General features: G+C 51.6%; 1 protein-coding gene across 1 annotated transcript; it reads right to left on the bottom strand.

Moving 5' to 3' along the window:
- Positions 1-7,702: 7,702 nt before the first annotated feature.
- MFNG (MFNG O-fucosylpeptide 3-beta-N-acetylglucosaminyltransferase) lies at positions 7,703-17,953 on the bottom strand. Its single transcript, XM_009808777.2, has 8 exons — positions 17,606-17,953; positions 12,144-12,192; positions 11,504-11,606; positions 11,258-11,411; positions 10,716-10,801; positions 9,256-9,421; positions 8,625-8,710; positions 7,703-7,769 (listed from the first exon to the last, which is right to left on the bottom strand). The coding sequence occupies exons 1-8, from the start codon at positions 17,951-17,953 to the stop codon at positions 7,703-7,705; spliced, it is 1,059 nt and encodes a 352-aa protein (XP_009807079.2).
- Positions 17,954-21,781: the final 3,828 nt, after the last annotated feature.

Genomic DNA, 21,781 nt, shown 5'->3' with positions numbered 1-21,781 from the left:
CAGCAGCTCAAGCCCCTGCTGTGGACTGCCAGCTGATTTTGCAAGATGAAAGGGCTGAAAAGGGGCTGGCCACCTCTGTCCTCAGCTCTAATATGTGTCTCTGCCTTTTTCCAAACACCTCCTGGCCTCACCAGGCCATTTTTGTTCCAGATAATTGCAAATCATCTGTCCCGCAGAGGAGAAAGCAGTGTCCAAGAGCCTGACAGAGTTGCTCCATGGGCAGCTACAAATTGGTGTTATCACAGAGTTGCAGAACAAACCTCTCTTTCAATGCTCAACCTGGTACCAGTGCTTTGTTACCAGCAACCTGGCTTTCCAATCTGATGCCAATAGTCTGGACCAGAACAACATGTTTTAAGAGTCAGTTGGAAAAACATCTGACAGAAGGGGTGTAAGGTGGCTGGCCCTGCTGCAGGACTAGATAACCTCCCGATAGCTCAATAACACCATGTCTTTAATTCCCTGTGATTCTAATATGTGACCAAGTCAGAGGGCAAACTCTCCAATCACACAGACCCTTGTATTACCAGACTAGTAACAACACAAACATTTCTTTCCAACACTGAAATCTTGCTTACACTTGTCATGTAGCAGGAACTCATAGTGATTCCTGCCATGATCATATAACAGCAAGAGTGACTTCATAATCACCATTCTCCAGGTCACCATGGAAGGCAAAATGCCCATCAGGGATGCAGATGTGGGGCAGCAGGTGGGCCCCAACTCTCCTGTCAACAGAGCAAATCAGGGAGCCTTTAATCAACTAGGCCCACATTTCATGGGGATGTGCTGCCTGCCAGCACACCAGCCCCATCTTTTGGGATGGTTGAAGCAAGGAAAATGCACAAGGAAGAGTCAGAAAAGAACAGCACAGTCCCAGGCCAGCCAGGATGAACCACCTGCCTTCTGGCATCTCCCCCAGTTCTGCCCTCCTTGGCTGTGCCGTGCCCAGCAGCTGGCTGGCTGAGTAGCCATCCGTCTCCTGTGGGCCAGCGCCACGTGTCTAAGTTGGAACATTATTCTCCAGTTCTAGGAAATTGGATTAAGGGTCAGAGAATACCGACTGTTATTTACCTTTGATTAAAACCAGCCCTCCTCCCTCCCAGGCTGGAGAGGCCAATGTTGCTGTTATTTATTCTGCTGCCAAACCTGGAGTTCAATCCCTGCCCTGAGGCGCTCAATAAAAGCCAACGCGGGCAGCGGGGTGGGGGGCAGGTACAGCAGGCAAGCAGGCAGGGCTGTGTGGGTGTGATTATCCAGGCCACGAAGTCCAGTTTGTTTCTTTTGCAGTCAGGGTCTGGCTCAGCAAGGATGGGGGTGCTGGAAGTGCCTGCCCCTGTGGTTCACAGCGCTGATGGGGATCCAGCCAGGGTGATCCCAAGAAAGCCCTGCTTGCCTCCATGCCTGTCGCCTGGTCTTCTCCCCTCACCACATCCCCACTTTCACTGAGCTCCCCTTTTTCTTTGCTTCCTTCTCTATCTCTCTCCCCTCAGCCTCCACTTTCACCCTCCTCTCCCTCGCCATGACCTCCCTGCATCCCCTTTCTGCCTTTTCCTCTCTCCTGCTCCCCCTCCTTCCCACCCTCTCCCCCCCACCTCTGTTTCCCATTCCCCTCATTCTCCTCCTTTCCTCTCCCCCAACCCTCCAAGCTGCTACTCCAGGACAATAGAGCAGATGGCAGGCTGTTTGTTGTATATGTCCCTTTGGAAAATCAGCTCAGCTGTTGATTCTGTGACTTATTCTAAAAACAGACACTGTCCAACACTAGCTGAATGCTGGGGGAAAGGGAGGGGGATATGGAGGGGCCCTGCTCTCCTTACAAGCTGCACCAAGACCCTGTCTGTCTGCACCACACACCATGCCTTTGGGAAACAGGGCTGTCCGAGAACCTGGAGAGGAGTGTTCTCCCCTGCACACTAGAACAAACACCTTCACAAGCGGAAAGAGCTTGGCCAGCTTCTGCAGTCAGCCTCGCTCCAGTCAAAGCTGATGATGATGTGGCAAAGGCGAGGCAGTGAAGAAGGGGCAGAGTCTTTTCAGAACATCCATCCTGCTCATTGCCCCAGTCTGCTGCTTCTCTGAGTGTTCATGAAAGCCAAGTTACATGTGGTCTCCCCAGGCAGAAGACACACAGCACAGAGTAAAGCTTGATGCTCTTTCCAAGCCCCACATCTCCTCCTGTTCTACTGGGGTAGCCGTGACCGAGATGCCACAGGCCAGCGTTGAGTGTGTGGGTAGGGGAAGACAGTCCTTGCCTTTTTCTTTCCAGCTTTCCCCTCTTTTTGTTGAACCCCTAAGCCCCAAGGTACCGGTCCTCAGGCCAGCATTCATTAGTTGCCAACACAGCCATGAAGAGGATGTAGATTTTGTTCTGGTTCTTTCTCTTATCCAAACCAGTTTCTTCATTCCTCACCTCTCCCTTCCCATGTACTTTTATCAGCCATCCTTCAGATCTGTTGCTTCATGACATTTCTGGGTGGAAAGGGTTCTTTTCTCCTGAACTCTGCCCCTCCCTGTCCCAAAGACCATCTTGTTCCCCCGCTTAGATGTGACAATACTGTCTCATCGATCCTGTAAGCCCTCCCCTCCTTCCCACCCTGTCTCTGGTTGCAAGTGCTTCAGGCTAGGCACCGCTTTTCTCTCTGTCCAGCACCAAGCACAAGCTGGCCTTGGCTCACAACTGGGACTGCTGGATTCTTTGCCAGTCCAAATGCTGGATATTTCATGGCATATCCTCCACCTGATGATACACTGGGGCCAAAGGCATCAGCTGCAGATTCTCTCTGTGCCCCACTTCTGGGGGTGGGATGGGGAAAGCAGAGCTTCAGAAAAGCAGCATCTCTCCCCATCCAATTGCCCTGTTTAGTTGCACTTCTTTTTCCTATGTTGTTAAATCAACACTGTCTTCTTCTCAAGCAGCAGCAGAAGGGTCAGGGCCAGCAAATCCATGTACAAAGCACTCAGTTTAATTTGTTCTCAAAGTTCACTTTGAATCAGATGCAGCTCCCAGCAAAACCAAGGGAGGCTTGACCGAGGCACAGTCAGATGTAACATCTGAAGAAGCTTGTTAGCCTTGCAAAATCCTGGAAGGCAATTTAAACATGAGAGATAGGCAAGGAGCCCATTCTCAGGGTCTGTAATTAATCACATACAGTTCAAACAGGAAGAGAGATGAGTTCCCAGCTTTCTTGGAGTCCAAGCTGAATCAAACAGGGAGCAACAAAAATCTCAGGCTGTCAAGGAAAAGCCTTAAAGAGGCAAAGCACTGCACTCCTTTAACCTCCCAGGTAATTGGGCAGAAAGTCTAGAGGAAAAATTCCTGCACCAGCTGGTGAGAACAGACACAGTTATTTGTACATTTGTGACTCTATTCTTCTTCCTGGTCTTGCTTGTCTATTGTAACAGTCACATCCTTTTCAGTGGAGCCATAAGCCAAGCAGTATTTGGGACAGAAGAAAGTCCCAGTTAGTATGTGATCCCATCTCTGGCACCAGCTGCTAGCAGGTGGCTCGAGGAAAAACATAAGGATTGTCCATGCCTCTCTCTCCCTATGCAGTTACCAAATGGAGGAGTCAGTCACCCTCCTTCACCCCTGCATCCACTCCAAAAGTGTGCTCAGGTGTGTACAGCCCTGGTAGCCAGTGGTAGAAAAGGACAAGCCAGCTTTCTTGTAGGGTTTTTCAAGGATTGAAGACAAAAGAAATTAAACAAATGAATGACAAGAGCTGCTGATCCCACCTCTGGACTGTCCGAAAACCCTGCATTGTAAGCAAGGGCAGAGGAAGCCTCAAAATTAAGAGGCCAAATCTGCTGTAAGGAATTGAGTATAATTATCAGATGAAAACACATCGACTTCTCTGCAGTGTTATTAAAAAAAAAAAAAAAAAGAAAATAAAAAGAGGTGTGAGGCTAACCAACCTGATCTCACCTCTTCCAAGGTGAACTCTGACTCACAGGCTGGCATTCTCTCTGGCATTGTTGGGCTACAATTGTCCTGATCACAAAAACATCCAGAGCTGGGGGTGCAGGCAAAACCCCCTTTCCCACTATTGCAGGGCAGCTCCCAAACAGCACTTTCAATGCACAGCTTAAATTCCCCTGCTCTCCTCCAAGGCACTGCTTTGTGGTTTCTTTCCTTCCAATCTCCTTTCTTCTTGTTCCTATTTCTCACCTTTTGGCTTCTTATTAATAAACTGCTTGTCTTTTGAAGGCTGCATCTTTAGCAAGAGGCCTGGGGAGAGAGCCAAAGGCTGCGATCTGAGTACGAGTCGGGTAAATCCCACAGTGGCTTAGAAATCTGTTTCTCCTCAGCAGCAGAGTTGTTAAGAGGAGTTGGCACCAGGGACAGAAGCATTGTCTAGCATTGCTATTTTTCTTTCTCCCCTTCTAGCCTTTAGTAACAACTGCAGTTTCCCACCTATTTCAACTAACTTCTCTTTTCCCCCTAAAGAAAGGATAGTCATTAGCATTTTTTTGCACTGTCAAATAGGGATTTCCTTATAAAAATTCTTCACAGCTAAGGGGAAAGTGAAGAAAGAAAGGATATTGTTAACACAAAAGCCTCACTTAATACTTTACATTTCAAATACTGTAACTGCTTTTTTTCCCCCTCCTTCTCCATTTTCTGAATCTTCAGTATACAGCTTAAACATCATTAATAGTGTTGGTTGCTATGGTGTTGGGCAGGTGGAGGTCTCTGTACTTGAAACCTTGAACTACACTTAATGTTGTACAACAGCAGGGTCATGCCAACACCTTTGACTCTGACCCCATTATTCCCAGTAAAATAAAAAGATCACGTCTCCATCCCTTTTTGTTCTTGGGATAGGTTTTTTTCCTGCAATGAGAAAAGGGAGTGTGAGAGAGAGAGAATGAGAGAGAGCGATATAAAAAAAGAAAAAGAGAGAAAAAAAAAAATTAATAGACCCAGTGGAACCTTTCAAAAAACTTTAACAGTTACATCAGAAAATCATGAAGGCAAATAAAAAAAGGCAGTCCCCTGAAAAGTTTCATGTGAGATTGTTTCTCATTTTCCCAAGCAGCTAAACATTTTAATAAACTAGGAAAATGAGACTGTAAAACCACAACATCTGACTGCAAGCCCCAAGGGCAGGAACCATTCCTGAAACTAATTTTAACTCAGGTTTTAACGCTGATCAGATTTCATGTGGTGAATGTCCCCTTAAGCTGTCTCTCTGTTCTTAGAGAAAACCTGGTTTCTTTTGTCGACTCCGAGAAGCTATTTTCTTTCCAGCGCATTGTCGTCACAGGCATAACAGGACTTTTCTGTCATTCGTTTCTCTACAGCCCAAGAGATGCCCTGCCCCAGACATCTTCTCATCTGTTCTCAGTTTCCTTATGAGACAAGACATTTTCCACAGAAGTGGCGCTTAACTGCTCCAGCAATGAAGCCCAGTCTTAATCCAGTCCCCATGCAGCCACTCAAGGACTCAACCCATTTAACATCTGATCTTCAGCCATGCACAAGGCACCAGGCCAGTTCAGACCAGCTGAGGCCAAGATCCAAAGCAGGCTACCAGTTTCTATGCCTTGCTTTTCCCCAGGGAAGGGAGTCCACTCTACCAGTTTCTTCTTCTCGAGGCACATGAGTCACATTTTGCTTTGACTGTCACTAGGACATCTACAGATAGGACCATCTTTTTAACTCAAAGACTCAATTTACAACAACAGCTGAGAGTTTGAATGGGAAAAAAAGAAGATATCCAGGTAGTGTAGATTTCTCTTGAAGACTCTCACTTCTCACAGAAGCATTTTTCATCTTCTGGTTAAGTTCAGACCAAATCATTTGACCTGTGGGGCAGGACTTATTTATGCTGCACCTGCCTTCCAATAGTTGGGTGTCCCTGTTTTGAACCGCATGGTTCCTAGGTTCACATAGCTATGTGAGCCAAGTGCTTTGCACAACTCAAGGAATGGTCATTGGCATTATCTAGCCCCTGTCCCTGGTCAGGATGAATTTCCAGCACAAAGGCATGTTGTGCAAGAGAAGGCAGCAGGGCTCTCTGCTGCTTCACAAGCTGGTTAAATGCCAGTAAGAATGACCAGGCTGGAAAACAGCTCTACAGGCTCCTGCTTTCTGCTTCTCCAGAAATTAAAGTGCTCATTCATTTCTAGATCCCCCTTTTCAGAGGTGGAAGGTCTTTCTGATGCCTTTCCTTTAAACCTTGTGTGTGCTGTGTAGGAGATGCTGGTGCTTGGGGGTCGGGAGGGGGAAGAGGCCACAGGATAGCCAGTTTTCAAAATGGTAGAGGCACAGTGATAGCTGCCCTTGGCTCCTGCAGCCCACCAGCAGCAGGCTTAGTCACATCAGCAGCATAAAAGCTAAGCAGCTCTTTGGAGAAAGGGCATTTGTCCTTTCATCTGGAGATTACAGGAATCTTTCACAGATCCCAACCGTGTGTTTTGAAAGGCTCTTTAAAGAGAAATACCTGTTTGTGGCACCACCTGCCATTTAAAACAGCCTCTTTGCCTTCTGGCTTTCCCTGCAATGCTCTCCCCCAGACATTTAACCGTGTGTACAAGGACAAAATGGTGCCAAGGTTTATTCCCCAGCAAGCAGAATTGCCCCTGTTGCTCCTTCCCCCTGTTGCACTCAGCAGGGACAACAGGAAGGCAGAAAGCTGCTCTTAGCATCTGGAGGAAAGAAATGCAGACATAAAAAGCTCTTTGCCTTGCTGCTTCCATTCCTTCATGACAATTTTTTTGGTCAGGGCACAGAGAAGATTATGAAGCTGTAACCTCTAATCCGCTCCTGCACGGTCCTTCTCCATCTCTTCCTTTCTCCTCTCTTTCAGCCAGTCGTAATCCTTTATGTCTCCTCTCTCACAGGTAGGAGTTGGAGTCTAATCTCAGATGACAAGTTGGTAATTAGAGCAAGAGATTATCCTGACCCCGTATCAAGAAGGTAAAAAGAGAGGAATAATGCAAGGCCATACAAGATCAAGCCTTCAATGTTCGGTGCAGGAACCATCCTCATCTCGATCTGTCTCCTCTTGGCTCCCCCACCCCATACCCTCTCCATTGTCCCAGCAGATGGGGGGATTCCTGATTCTTTGTACTTCCTGCCCATCTCCCCTCTGTCAGGCAAGGACTATGCTTTTCCAGCACTCATTCACCACAGAAATGGTCACATTTTCCATTTCTATAGACCTTCACTAAGCAAAGACTCAGCCAAGGGGCTGTGGACAGGAAGAATGGGCGGTGGGGAAAGCACAGGTAGATATGGAGGAAGAAGGCCTGCTCAGAGAGGCTGGAGCCACAACATGCTAGCAGCCTTCTTCAGCTGGGCACTGGTTACCCACACCCGGGGCCTTTCTAGTCCAGCAAAATGAATCCACAGCAAGGAGCAGCAGCCGGTCCCCGTCTCTACCCAGATGCCCAGCAGTCACCACCCAATCCTTTATCTGCTCAGGAAAGCATACTGCTCCCATCCCTTGCATGTATCCCAGCAAGATGGGAAGCCCATCCATGTGTCCAGCCCATGTTATCCATCTTTGGCACAGATCTGGTCTCTTGTCCTGTGTCACCAGTATTCAGCAGGGACCAAAAAAGCCGTCACACAGCCCCAAGACCACCACAGAAAAGGGAAAGTTGGGAGCACCAAGCTTCTTCAGTGTCTCATCCTTTACATGCACAAAGTGAATGGATGTCATGAGGACCCACTGTAGCTGAGGCTCAGGCATCACCAGCCAACAGCCTGCAAGCACCAGGAGGTGTCAGGATAGAGATGGCAGTGGAGTGATCGAAACCTGCTGGGGAGAGAGCAAAGGAAGGTCAGGTGACAGTTTTTACACCAGCGCACAGCTGGAGAATGGAAGACTTCTCCCTCATGTCCCATCCCACATCAGGCACCCACCCTGCACTACAGAGCTCCAGGACTGGTTGTTCACCTCAAGATGTCTTGTCTCAGCAAAGCTAAGCAGCCAAGCCTCCCTCCGACACCTGAATCCAGCTCTGCCCATGTAGCCCAAGCCCATGGCTCACCCTGATCACAGGCAGGGAGATGGGCACTGCACCAGCCCCTGGTACATGGTTCTGTTGATGCTCTTTTTGTCGCCTAGCTGCTTCCCACCCCTGCTATCTCCAGCCAGGAACTTCCTACCCATGCTCTGCAAATAACAACTTTAGGTTTGTTCACTCAAAGCAGAGAAGGTAAATCAAAGAACACTTTTGTTTGCAGTCAGCCTGAAGTGAACCTTTTTCTTTTTTCCCTTCAGTTTTCTCAGCAAAACAAAAAATGAAAAAGCAACAAGAATTTCCTTTCCTGAGTTGAAAAGAACATTTCTTTTCCTGTCCCAGAGGTAAAAGGTTAGCTTGTTCAGTCTCAAAACGTGAAATAAATGTCTACACTTTTGGCTCAGGAATTGTCCAAATAAAATGTATTGATACCCCTTTTCTTCCCACTCATCCAAAAAGGTTTGCAAAGTTTGTAAGCATTCACAAGCAGCTTAACGCTCGTGTGCTCCTCACCAATAAGCCATGTGACTGCAAGGTTTCTGTTCCTCACTCTAGACCTCCTGCACCCCATTTGGCTGCCTCCCCATACCAGCCTATTGTCTGAGGGCTCACACCACAGTAACACCCCAAGTACTCATGCCCCGTACCTTGAGGGATCCTCTTGGGGTGAGAAGGGGCCACTGAGTTCAATAACGTTGAGTTTGTTCTCAAAGACACCGTAGCTGAGGGTGACCTGCAAAAAGGGGTGGTGAGAAAGGAGCAGGGGAGGTGAGGTGAGTTCAGGAGCAAGGAACTTGCTTTGGGCAACAGAAGCTGCCATTCTGGTTCCTTCTCTGCTGGCTTGGCCTCTGCCTTCCACCTCTTCCTTCCCATGGTGGTCCACCGTGCTAGTCCTTTGCCTCTCCAAGCCCCCTACACCCTTTGTTATCTCCCCATGCAAGGCAGACATGGTGCCATGTCAAAGCGCCTTCCCCAATCAATCACCATTTCTGCTTGTCCTTGTGCCATGTTCCCCCAAGGCTGCCCTCAATCCTTGCACCACTCCCCACACATGTTCTCCCCACCACTGACCCCAGGGACACTGTGACTGGCATCCATGCTGCCAGCAACATCTGCTTCTTATTTCAAAGAAACATTTGTCAGCAAAGCCTCCCCAAAAGAGCAGACAATTGATTCAATCCACATCAGTGCCACCAACAGGGCAATGTGCCTGTCAGCTCCCCTCCTCCACCTCTCCTTCCACACACAACTCCCTCTTGCTCCGTTTCCCCTCCTCACCTGCTGCGTGAGCCGAGAGGAGGGGATGAGCCGCAGGTTCTCCAGGTGGGAGTGGAAGAGCGTGTTGGGCAACAGTTGCCCACCGACTTTGCACTCAATGATGTAACCCACAGTGCAGTCATCCGGCAGGCGGATGAGCTCTGAAGTGCTCAGGAAGTTCCTGCCACTGGAAGAGAGTAGGGCTGTGTGGGTTAGGACAAGGGTAGGGGGGATACAGGCATCTACTTAGGTGGGAGACAAATGAAGGACTTAACTGAAAACCAGAGTAAATCTTGCAACTAGGCAAGAAATCCCTGAGTTCCACCTGCAAAGATCTGGGCATGTGCCCAGCCATGCTGTCCCACCAATTGTCCAGTATTGTCCCTGATACGTATCCAGCTCCTCGGTGAGCTGATGCAGAGAGCTGGCAGACTTTGCCAAGCCACTTTTTCACCTGTTAGGTGAGCTGCACTGAGTCCCTGGAGGGGTCAGACAAGCCAGCACAAGAGAAACAGTGGGACCACATGGCCAGGACCAGGGGGAAGAAGAAACAGGACAGTCTCTTGCAGCCTGAATAAGCCATCCATGGCTCCACTGTAATGTAACACCATGCACTTGGCCATCCTTTGGTGACAGGCTAAACCCAATTTTAAGGCTCCAGTAACTGGAAGCAGCCACACAGCATGAGGCACTGTTTACTGTAACACCCCTCAGCTAGTTCAAATGTGTTTTAAGCATTTTAACACAGTAGTGGCAGGCTTTATGCCAGGTTAGGTGTTATCTATCCATGCCACCTTCATTTTACCTTAGATCACAGATCATCCTCCTGTCTGGGTCTACCATAAAATATGTATCATGGGCTTCAGCTAAACCAGCCACCTGGTGTGGATCGAATCTGTCTTTCTGGGTATGCACAGATCTGGTTAAGGCTGCCACAGCCATTGCCTATCAGTGTATGTGCATATAGCCTGTGATATAACCTAGGGCATCATGGAAAACATCATTTTGTTGTAGGCTGGGCTAACACAAGACCCCAGGACCTACCTCTGTTCTCCATGCAGCAAGCTGAGGAAATTACAGTGGCCACTGTAAGAAGCCGAAGAGGGTTTGGGGTGGGGGAACATGAAATTAGCTCAGGAGGGAGGTACAGGAGGCTGGAAAGAGGCAGATTAAAGGGAGAGGAGATAGGCAGACAGTGAAAGCACTTAGGAAGAGTCAGAGGAAGCTGGAAGGGATGGGAAGGAGTGGGGGGAACAACGTGCCTGCTCTTGCCTCTTTTTAATCAGGTGGCAGACCCACCCACTACATCCTTCCTCCAGTCCCGGGTGCTTGCAGATGTGTAGCAGGTGGCACTCTGCACCCTTGCAAACATCCTTGCAAACACCACATACGCAAATTCAGGTCTACCACTGCCAGAAATTAATGTGAGGCTGTGTTCCTCATCCCCAAAGGCTCCCACACTCACCGGCTGCACAGCTCACCTGGCCCACGGCACCATCTTGCTTGCCAGCTTGCGGCTGATGCAAAACCCAGCCCCTCCTGTGGCAAACCAGAAGCGCACAGATTTCTGGAGAGAAACAGCAGAGAAAATCAATGGCAGAGGCTCAGACAATACCATACTTCCTGAGATGGGAATGCTGGAAACCCAGCTTTGATGCCACGATAGACACAGCCCTATTGTCACCCCAGACCCCTGACTGATGCCCAGAAAAAGGACTTGCCAGCAGTACAGCATGGATTTTGACCTCCTCATATTTGGAGTGGCCAAGTTCCTGCTGGCAGCAGCAGGTAGGCTGCCCAAGTCAGGCAGAGGTACCCAAAGGCGCAGCAGCAACGTGGGACTCTTCCCCTAGGTAGACCAGATTGAGTCAACACCTACAACCATGTTCAGACAAGACTGGCAAGTTTTCAGCTGTTGCCTGTTGCTCTTAGGACCTGTCTCTCCTTGGGGTACATCTATGGCCAATGAGCCGGAGCACTAAAAACAACCCATTGACCCCCGTACCACCACCACGGGCTGTACCGTCTGGTTGTTTGGCAGCGTTTCGGAGGCGCGGATGGGTCGGTTCAGGCTGGGTTTCCCCAGGTAAACATCCCACGTCACAGAGTAGGAAGACAAGAGCTTCAGGAGGGCCCGAGGGTTCAGGTAGTTGTCGTCATCCAAATGGCAAAACCAGCTGGGGGAAGACAGGAACAAAGACACAAAAGGTTTGTGGTGAGGAGTGTGCCTCTTCCTCACAGGGGTCCCCCCATGGCAGTCCTGTCTTACCTCCGGCCGCTGGCTAGGAAGGCGTCAAACTCAGCAGCCATCTTACAGGAGAGGGCCGGGTGGCTGTGCTCGGCAGAGCAGTTGGTGAAGACCACATGGTCACCTGCCAGGAGAGAGAAGGCTGTGGCTTGGGGCGGCCTGCTTCACACGGTCATGGGGAGGACCTCTGGGTGGGAGGGAAGGGGTTTGTTCACAGCCAGCCTCCTCGCAGTCCCCCAAACAGGCATCCGAGCCCACGGTGATGTGGACTCCATCCTTCCCCCTATCAGGAGATGAAACCTGGAGAAAGCCAAACATCTTGGCCAAGACTAGGACACCTGCCAACCGCACTTCCACCCTGCCCACTGCCAGCCAGGGTGCAGGAGCTGAAGGCCTCTCTCATGGGCTGCTTCTACCCATGGATGCTTTAAGGCAGACAGCACCCTGCCTCCAGTTGGCTGCATGCCCTGGAGTAAGCCAACCAAACCAGATCATCACTGCTGCAGCTTGGGGTCCTCCCACAGGACATGGCAAGGGGTGTGCTTCAAGAGGCAGCACTGGCGTAGGAGAGCCAGCCTTCATGCTGGACCCACCTCCCAAGACTGTGGCTGTTCAGAGGCTGAAGGAGGTGGGGAGGTGGTGTTATAGGACAGGTCATTACCCATTCTCCTTTTCAGGGCATCATCTTCTTCATCGGTGAAGACATAGGTCTGGGGAAATAAGGAAAGGAGGTTACTCTCAGGGCTGGAGCTGGTGCTGCTCCTGGCCACCCACCCCTTTCTCCCCGCAGCTGGACATGCCGGCCATGGTCACCCCACTCCATCCCCTGCTGCTGTGCCCCACTCCCAGGCACCAGATGAGCAGAGGGACGGCCGCACTCCCCATTCCCACATGGCACCATCATCAGCACTTCTGTGGCTTCATTTGCCCTGCCCCACTACCTTGGGAACAGGGAGAAGGGGACCCATGACACCAAGTGAGTGGGTGAGGGAGCCCTGGCTTAGGTGTCGGTGGTAGAAGAATGAAAGCACCATGGCTGAATGATGCTCGGGTTAAACGGAGAACATCTGTTTGTGTGTTAAGTGTGCACAGCCCCCTGCTGCTTCCCGCCTCCTCCTCCTCTTCCTCCACCCCCAGGCCTCTCTAATCCCCCTCACTGCCATTATGTGGCACATCTCCCCCACTTCAGGGCCAGGCGAGGATCAGGGCTGGTAGAGAAAAGCTTTCTTCAGGCAGAAAATGAGCTTTCGTGAAATCAAAAAGGAGTCGCGAGCCATAAACAGCATCTCCACCAGCTGCCCACAGGCTGGTTAAAGGCAGCACATGGGCCGGGACAAAGGGGACGAGGCAGGCAGACAATAGTTCCAGGAGCCACCACTGCTCCCAAAGTCTCTGACGAGGAGACAAGAGTCTCTACGTTTCCCCACACCCACCCAGCATTTGGGACATATGCCCCCATCAGAAGGACGTGGCAAAAGAAATGTTCTGCACATGATAAGGAGGCAATGAAGGACCCTCAGAGACCACCTGGCTCGAGCAAAGACAGCAGGATGGTTTCATGATCTCAAATGTACATGCTACAGTGACTTGGGGAATTACCTTCCAACAGTGGCCTGCAGTCACAGGCCACGCACACCTTCCTACCCCACCCAACTGGTAAACTCTCTTAGTTAAAACCACTTTCAAGGTGATCACAGGACAAGAAGCAATTAGCTAAGTCTCAGGTAAAGGAGTCACTCTGGGTCAGGGGACCGTATCACAACCTTCAGGCAAGGCACGGATTGTCAGTGGCACGGGATTCCCCTTGCTAGCGTGTCAGAGCCAGAAATTTCCACTATGACAAATATTTCATCTTAAGAAAAAAGTTCTGAAACCATCGAAACTTTCTGACATTTTCAAAAAAACCAGAAACTCTGCTGCGGGAAATGACTTGCTTACAGGTATAAAATCAGCTAATAAACATCATATCTGATTGACTTAAAATGGGAATCTGTATCTTTTCCCAGATTTTCTACTTGTGAAAATATTCCAAGGTTCCCACCTTCCTCTTGATGCAAGATGGGTAATGCTTTTTTGCAGATGTCCAACATGTTTCTGTGGGAACCCAGGGATGAAGTAGCATTGTCACCATGGGGAACACCAGACTCTCCAAAAGAACTGGGAAAAGTGGCTATGAGTGTGGCAGCTAAGCAAATCTCATTTCTCTGGCTCTCCCAAACTCTAATCTCCATGGTACATCTGGCTGCAGTACTCCAGAGATGCTGGTGCATGTGTGCTGGCTCTGTCCTGAAACAGATCACAACAGCACAGGCAGCTGCCTGCATCCTCATCTCTCCATCCCTCATGCCTCCGAGAGTGGAAAATCTGGAACAGCAGCTGCTGCTGTAATCCAAGCGACTGCTGCCCTGTGTCCCTCAGCAAAGCCACACATGATGGCTGGGATGAGAGAGAGGAGGGCCCCAGCTAAAAACCTGCCTGGAGCGCATTTGGCCCAGTTACACAGGTCTTTCTCAAGGAGACACCAGCTGCTGTTGGTCATACTAATGGAGCCTGGAAGAGATTCAGAAGGTCTCTCTGGCCACGCCAGACCTACTGTCCCCATTGGGGATGTGCAAACAGAGGAACACTCACTGTCACTTGTGTCCCTGCGGACAAACGGGGTGGACAGAAGCAGCCTCCCCACTATATCCACCCTCCTGTTCTCCACCAGGCCATCTATGGGGCCATGCAGGATCTCCTGTCGTGGTGCCTCAGTGCTCATGGGCTGCCCGCTCTGGTAGGCAGCCTGTGGGCTCATGGAGCAGCCGTTCACCCACAGCTTCCCACCCGCCTCCTGCACCACATCACCCCAGCATGGTTCCTCCTGCCAGGCGTGGGGGGATATCACAGAGCCTGGCTCCCACCCACACTGAGAGCAGCACGGGGTGGCTGGCTGCTGCTGCAGGGCAGCCGATCTGGGCTTGAGGAGGGATGCAGCGTAGAAGGCATCCCTCCATTCTAGAGCAGAGAAGATGGCTGAATAGGAAAGGATGTCTGCTGGATAGCAGTGCCAGCAGTGATATGGAGCCACTCGTGTCCAACAGCTTTGCCTGGCAGTTCTCCATGAACATAAGTGCCCATGCAATTGATAAACACTAGACTTTGAGGCCCCCTCACCCCAAACCGGGAAAGTAGCCTAGCAAGGCAAAACTAGGAAAAGGGAATAAAGGTGTGAAATCTGACAAACCATGACTACATTCATCTCCCAGGTTCCCAGGGTATCCCTCCTCCAGGAAGAAACAGCCTCCAAAATTGGTTATGTGTTACTGGTGCGGCTGGGCAGGAAGCTGTTCCCCTGCTCGGAGAAGAGATTCAAAATCTATAGTATGTTCACAACACTGAAAAATGCGAAAGCCAGTTCAGGATGGGTCATTTAAAGGTTTCATTTCAATCAGTTGGATGTTTAGGTTTCTGAAAGGAGGGGAGGTGCTAGAATTAGTTTACATTTCCAAAAATATTTCAGACCAGAAACCTAGACTTACCTCCATCAAAAGTACTGGGGCCAAGAATGTATGCCACTCTAAGATGCTGTCCAGCCTAAACAGTCATCAAAACCGACACTTCTGATTAGATGAAGCCTTTTCTGAGGAAAAGGCCTTTTGCTGAATTGACTTCCACATCAAGCTCCAGTGGAAAGTTTGTCGTGAATCAGTTCTCAAGAGGCAGAGCATGGTCCAACTTCCAGTGATGAGCACCCACCCCACCCCACACTTCCCGTTCCCCATCTCCTACCAGCTGCATATCTTCTGTTTAAACTGTGCAGTTTCAGGGAAAATATCTCTCTCTTATTGACTATCCCAACAGAGTCCAACACAGAGGACTTTTCATTTGGCTCCTGTACAGTCTGTCCTAGCTATAAAAAACACAGCTGTTCCCACCTTCTGTTACGGTCACCTAAGCCCGACCTGTGAAGTCTGGGTTGCTTCCTCCAGGAGGACACCACGCAGGTAACCAGCTCTGAAACCAGGCTTGGCATCAGCAGCACAGCCAGCTGCTAAAATTTCCCCACTGGCCACCTGCAGAGAAGACCCACTGAATCGGTCTTCAGCCATGAGTAAGGGTGAGTGAGACAGCAAGATCGTGGGTCAGCCCTAGGAGGAGGCAGTCTCTGCACATCAGGGCTTTTGAGACCTGGATCTCTCAGAGACTGGCTCTTAAAGCCTATGCCTCTCCTTATGGAGACTCAATAATAGGAGGTCTGGTGCCCTATCCCTGGCCCCACAACAATTACATGTCCTTTGCAAATTGAGAGCTTTCTTTTTTTTGCTATGCAAGGTTTCTATACTGTCAGTTTTTTAAAAACTAACCCTTTCCCCTACCTCCAAAAAACCCCTCCAGCAGCAGTATATTAAAAAAAAAAAAAAAAAAGCTTTTGACTTTCATGTACTTCTCTTTACCTCCCTTCCCACCACTGCTCTGCTGCCCTCAAGGTCATTTAGTAAAAAAAGCAGAAGAAAAACATGGAAAATTGAGGCTGGGAGGAGGAAAACACTGAGCTTGCAACAAAAATTGAGAACAATGAAAAAGCACTGTTTAAAAATGACTGACGCTCCTGCTCTACCCTTCCTTCCTATTCTCCTGCTCAGTCTGTGAAGCTTTCCTAGAGGCTGGCATCAGCATGGAAAATTCAACACCTCTTCCCAGGTTTGGACGTCATTTGCCTGCCAGAGAGGGTCAGATGAATCTGGGGAGTTGGTATCTAATTCCTGTCATCAGCAGAATGGCCAGGCACCTATTTCTCAAACACACAAGGACGGAAAGGTGAGCTGCTCCTGAAAAACCCACTCCAAAAGCCCCAGTCACAATATCTTAATGCCAGTGCAGCCATGCCGTTGGGTTTGGTTTCTCCAAAGAGCTGCCGGGCTGAGGTCGGGCGGAGAGGAGAAGTGCATCTGGAGGAGGAAGCAGGGCATCTCAGATGCTGAGAGGGACGCACAGACAGGAGAGGAAGCATGCTCAAAATAGGACACGGCTTCCTGCAACGACCACAGCAGACCAGACAGTTGCAGCACCACGAAGTGGAAAACCACCCTTACCCAGAAAACCCTGCATTGCTTCAAGCGCTCTCCTACCCAATACCTCCGCCTCCGCCCCCCTTCTAGGGGCCCAGCACACACAAGCAGAGGCAAAAAAACAACGCCTTGGGGGCAGCCACAGGATTTCTTCTTTCTTGAGGAGCGGCTTTGTGAGGGAGAGAGAGAAGTACCCAGGCTCTCGGGAGTACTTCTGCCTACCAGTAAGCCAGTCTGCACAGCACCACCAATGTGGTGCCCCAGATCAGTTCCTCTAACAGGAAGGAAACTCTCCAAACTCTGCTTTAGCAAAGGGTGAAAACATCAGACCCCCAGTTATAAAAAAATATTTAAAAAGCCAAATCACATCACTTCAAGATTGTGCACATGAGGGGATCTGCCTAAGAAAGCAAGGCATGGATTGTGCTGATGTGCTGGGGAGTGGACAGGGCTGCAAACACCCATCCTGCACCCACGTCCTGCAGCCTCGCTCTCCTGCCCTCTGCACCACACCGACCTGAGGCAAAGGGTGCCCAGGCGCAATGCGGACATCCTGATGGAGGGCCAGGGGGAGCCACTCGGCTCAAAACCTAGCAAACTCATGGCACTAGGAGGCAGAAAACCGCCATTTCATACAGACCCAGAACAATCTGTGCTCTCAGTCTGGTGTGGCCCAGGCAGTCTGCAGCCCCCAGTGTTACTGGATAAAAAAGGGAAATAAAATCCCCTCCACCTCAAGCTGAAAGATTCAGGCTTAAGTTAGGGGCAGGTGATGCATGCTAAGAGCACTCGTCCTCCCAGCCTTCATGGGAAGGGCCCACACACAAGCTCTTCACCTTCTCTGCCAGCCTTTCCCATGAAACAGCTACCAGTGAAACATTTTGCTGGGTAGCATCCCCCTTTCAATGTGAACAGAAGCAAGAATTAGGGAAAATGAGGCAAAGTACTGGGTGGGACTGCAGTGCCCAGCTTCCCCTTCCTTTGCCCTTTATCCCCCCCCCCCCCCCCCCCGACACCCCATCCCTGCCCCATTACCAAACACCCCCTCTCTAGCCCAAATCCACACGCTCACATGCTGTCTTGCTCGGGATATCCACGTGTCCAGGAGCAGCTTCATCCTGCTCTGGTGAAATCTCTTGGTTGTCTTCACGGCTATGAAAATGTCCCCAAGGGTCAGGCTTCCCTCAGTCCTGTATCCCTCCAGAGGATGGACTTGCAGGTCCTTTTGCTCCCTGCCACCACCTCCCGTGGCATCCTCTGGGCTCACTTTGCTCCATCGCTCCAGCTTCTCCAACATTCCCTCCCTGAGTCCTGGGTACCGAGCCGTTTCTCGAGCCCCCCGGTGCCGCATGGAGAGGAGAGCCACACTGACAAGGAAAACTGTGGCTCCAGAGAGACCACGGATGAACCGACGGCTCATGGCTCCCAAATCGTTCCCGCTGCAGCCAGTATCCTATCAAACAAGGACAACCTCTTCCCGTACCTCCATGTGAAGCTGTCCACTTTTCTCAAAGACTCTGAAGGGGCAGGACAAGCCGAGGACGAGGTCTGAATAGGATGTGGCCAAGGAATAGGGTGGGTGAAGACCAGAAAGCCAAAGAGACAGCAGCCCCGGAGGATGCTGGTGAAGCTAGGGGAATTTTCACAGACTAAGAAGGCTTGACAACCCAGCAAGGCAGGGACACGTCATGGGAAAATACTCCGAGGCGACTGGCAGCTGGCTGTCACAGCCTGCCAGGAGGAAAGCGAGCATCCTCACTCCCTGTGGAGAGGCTGAGGGTCCCAGGCTGGGGGTCGAGGGGCCAGCAAAGGAGATCAGAGCCATCAGTGGGGAGTCTGGACCGAAAGCATCAGTTCCTCAGAAGACACCAGCCCGCACATCCAAGCCAGGGGCTGCGGGACGAAGGCAAGCGGCCGGCGCAGGTCTGCAGGGAAGGGGCCGGTTGCCATGCGTGCGGCAGGGCTGCCTCTCCACCTGCACCCTCCGTGCAGCTCGCTCTTGCTCCCTGCCAGCCCCGGCCCCGGCCCCGGCCCCGGCCCCGGCCCCGGTCCCGCCTCCGGGCACGGGGCGGGGCGCCAGCCCCGGGGGAGGAAGAGGATGGAGGGTACAGGATGGGGAGGGGGCAGCCCTGGGTCTGACGGTGGGTTTGCCTCACCAGGGCATGGCCAGGCTGGCACATCTCCGAGGTGACAAGCAGCTGATCTGGGAGGACAAACCTGTTGCTTGACTGTTTTTCCCGCTCCTCTGTGACAGCCCAGCCCGATCTCTGCAGCCCCGCTCAGCCCTGCGCTCTTGCGGGAGGAGGGAAAGGTGGCACGGATGTGGGCTCGGGTGAAGTTAAGGCGTGGGGTCCTATATTGTTCTTGGGAAGAACAATATTTCCCTAGGAATTCCCCCAGCCCCAGACTTTTCCTGTGGGCACTGCTCTGAATTGCTGCTCCTGCCCTTCAACCCCACTCTGCCTCCCCAAAGCAGGACTGTGTGTCCCCTGCTTCCCCCCCCATATGCTCCAGCATCTCCCATCTCCCCAAACCATGACCCCAACCCTCTCACTCTTGAAGGTTCCTTTCTCCCTGCCTCCAGCCACCATCCCTCCCACACACACCATCTCACATCCCCAGCAGGGATGCCCAGGGACAATCTGCTGCCCAGGTGGGTGCAGATCCAGTGACGCTCGCAGGAACAGGTACACCGGTACCAGAGAGTGCGAGGGAGGGCCTGCCACCTCCCTTTCAATGTCCATGGCTCAGCATCACCATTGGGTTTATATACCACCCAGTTGCTTGCCCCCTGCAGCAGGGCTGAGCTCAGCGACTTGTTCCTTGTGGCTCTTGTGCTGCCCAAGATCATGCTTCCTTTTCCCCTTCCCAGGGCAAGGAAGAAGGCGGGGGGTCCTCTCCCAGAGAGTCCCGCAGGCAGAGGAGGAAACTGGCACCTCCATCTCCTTACCACCACCACCAGGTATGGCTGTACATCTCCTCCCTGCCACCTTCGCCCCAGCCCTCCGGCTCCCAACAAGGCCAACGAGGCCAGTCTGGGGCCATGACACAGAGCATGCTGAGGGTAGCTGAGTAAATCCTGCACGGAGAAGGCTTTCCCCTGGGAGGGAGATATCAGAGACCCTCAAAAGGCATGAAAGCCCCTCCCAAGACAAAGACCACTGCAGACAGGAAATTTTGGGGTCAGCACCACAGATTGCCGCATGCTGTTGCTGGTTCAGTCGGATACAGGGTGGATGACCATGAAGGTCCCCGTCACGCTACCTCTAGGTCACTTTACAGAACAGCCAGGGGTACGGAGAGGCAACCAGCCCAGGAGGGGGGATGATACCCGCACCCCCACCCCAGCTTCCCTGTGGCAGCAAGCATGGGGACTGCAGGATGGTAGTGCTCTACATAAGCTGCCAAAATCAGAGCACCTCCTCAGGGAGCTGCAAGCTGTGGGCATCCAATCTCAGCATACCAAAAAAATAAAAATAAAAAGTAATAAGATGGGGACCTGGGGGAAATGTGGTGGGGACATGGCCTCATGTGGCAAAGGGCCCCCCTGTGCACATGTCAGATCACGGGACCTTAGAAAAGGGGGTCAGGGCAGGGATCAGGGACCCTCTGTTCCATACTCCCACCGTCTGTCTGGACACAGACACTCTCCAGGCACACGAGGGAGACCTCCCTGCAGGGCTAAATCTGTCTGCTCAGTTTCCCCAGGACTCGCACACACACTTTCACTCCAGCCCTGTCACTGGTTCAAACTTTTTTCTTTTGTAAGGAAGAAACCACTGAATCTACTTCTCCTCCCTCCTCCCATGTATTTCTCTGAGTCTCCAAGACTCCTAGCCTTCCCCTGAAGCAAGAACATCTCCAGAGCTTCTCCCCTATCCCTTTGGAGGGTCCCTGCAGGTTTTATTTTTAGATCCCTTCGAATAGCAATGCTTTCTTACACTGAATTGGGGCAGAGGGGGAGTCATTCACCTTCAGGCCTTACATTACTGCAGGGATGTGAAGCTGGTATGACTGATCCACTGCCTCTGTGTTAAATACTGGGGTTGCTCCCATGGCTAGCCACTGCTCCTGAACCAGAAATTAACCTCTCTGAGTGCTTCAGCCGCATGCCAGCAGCCCCAGGCAGCTATAAAGGCAGCTTCCATGGCTCCCAGGTGTCCTGCAGCACCTCCCAGCCCTGGCCTAGGAAATCATCTTGGAGGGAAAGGGGGACACAGGCAGAGAATCTTTAGTGATGTCCCCAAAAGACGTACAAACATGATTCAAAGCTGCCTTGTACAGAGCATGGTGCCAGGCAGCAGAACAGGTCAGACCCAACCATGTACAAACCAGAACATGCCTGATGCTAGAGGTGAGCAGAGCCTGCTGCTTGTGCTGTGAGACACCTCTTTCTTCTGGAGTGCCAGGGATGGGGGGACCATTCAGTGCCCCATCCTGTCTCCAGGCGAGCTGGCTGACCCATGCTCGGCAGAGCGCATGGGACAGAGACCGCAGGCTGCAGCAGCTCTGCAGGGGCCGGGGGGGCAGCATGGAAAAGGCTAGCAACTTCCCAGGGCAACACACACGCCACCTTGCCGATCCCCTGCCTGGAGGGAGAAATGTTGCCCTCGGTGACAGGCTACAGGGGCTTGCACAAGGCTGTTACAGCTGGTAATTGGTGCCCAGGGCTGCTAATTGCATTCTGCCTGTTACCTAACCCGTCACTCATTCCTCCGAGCAGGCACCCCCCCCCCAGAGGTACAAGAAGGTGGGCTGGGGTGTGCAGGGCAGGGCAAGGCGGGCGGGGGGGTGTGTGTCATTTATGTTTGCCTTGGAGCCCTCTGCCCCACTTCTCACCGTCTCCAGAACAAGTTGAAGCTGGATTTTGAAAGCCTCGGGGGAGACAAGGATAAAGAGAGGGCCTGGAAGAAGCTTGGGAGCAGGTGAGGCAGTGCCGCCTGCTGCTTGGAGAGCTGGGTACTGCCAACCTACCTCCCAGCACAACCTTTCTCCGCTTCCCTTTCCCTCCTGCTGACTACACTGGTGGCCTAGGGAGGTCCTGGGGGACGTTTGTTTATTTAGGTGGGGCTAGCAAGCACCAAGCTGGGAGCACAGCCTGACTACCCAAAATGGGGGGCTTGCTCTGAACCACCCTCAGCATAGGCTGTAAGGCTGGGGATGGTTCCCGGTGCCAGCAGGCGCAGGAGGAGTTGTCAAGCCCTGAATCAGAGTGCCTCACGTGGAATATTTTCCCTGGGTACTCAAG

Source organism: Gavia stellata, chromosome 4 (assembly GCF_030936135.1).
Source record: "Gavia stellata isolate bGavSte3 chromosome 4, bGavSte3.hap2, whole genome shotgun sequence".
Classification (NCBI taxonomy): Eukaryota; Metazoa; Chordata; class Aves; order Gaviiformes; family Gaviidae; genus Gavia; species Gavia stellata.
Note: the sequence above shows the minus strand (reverse complement) of the source record. Positions and strands in the feature narration are given on the sequence as shown.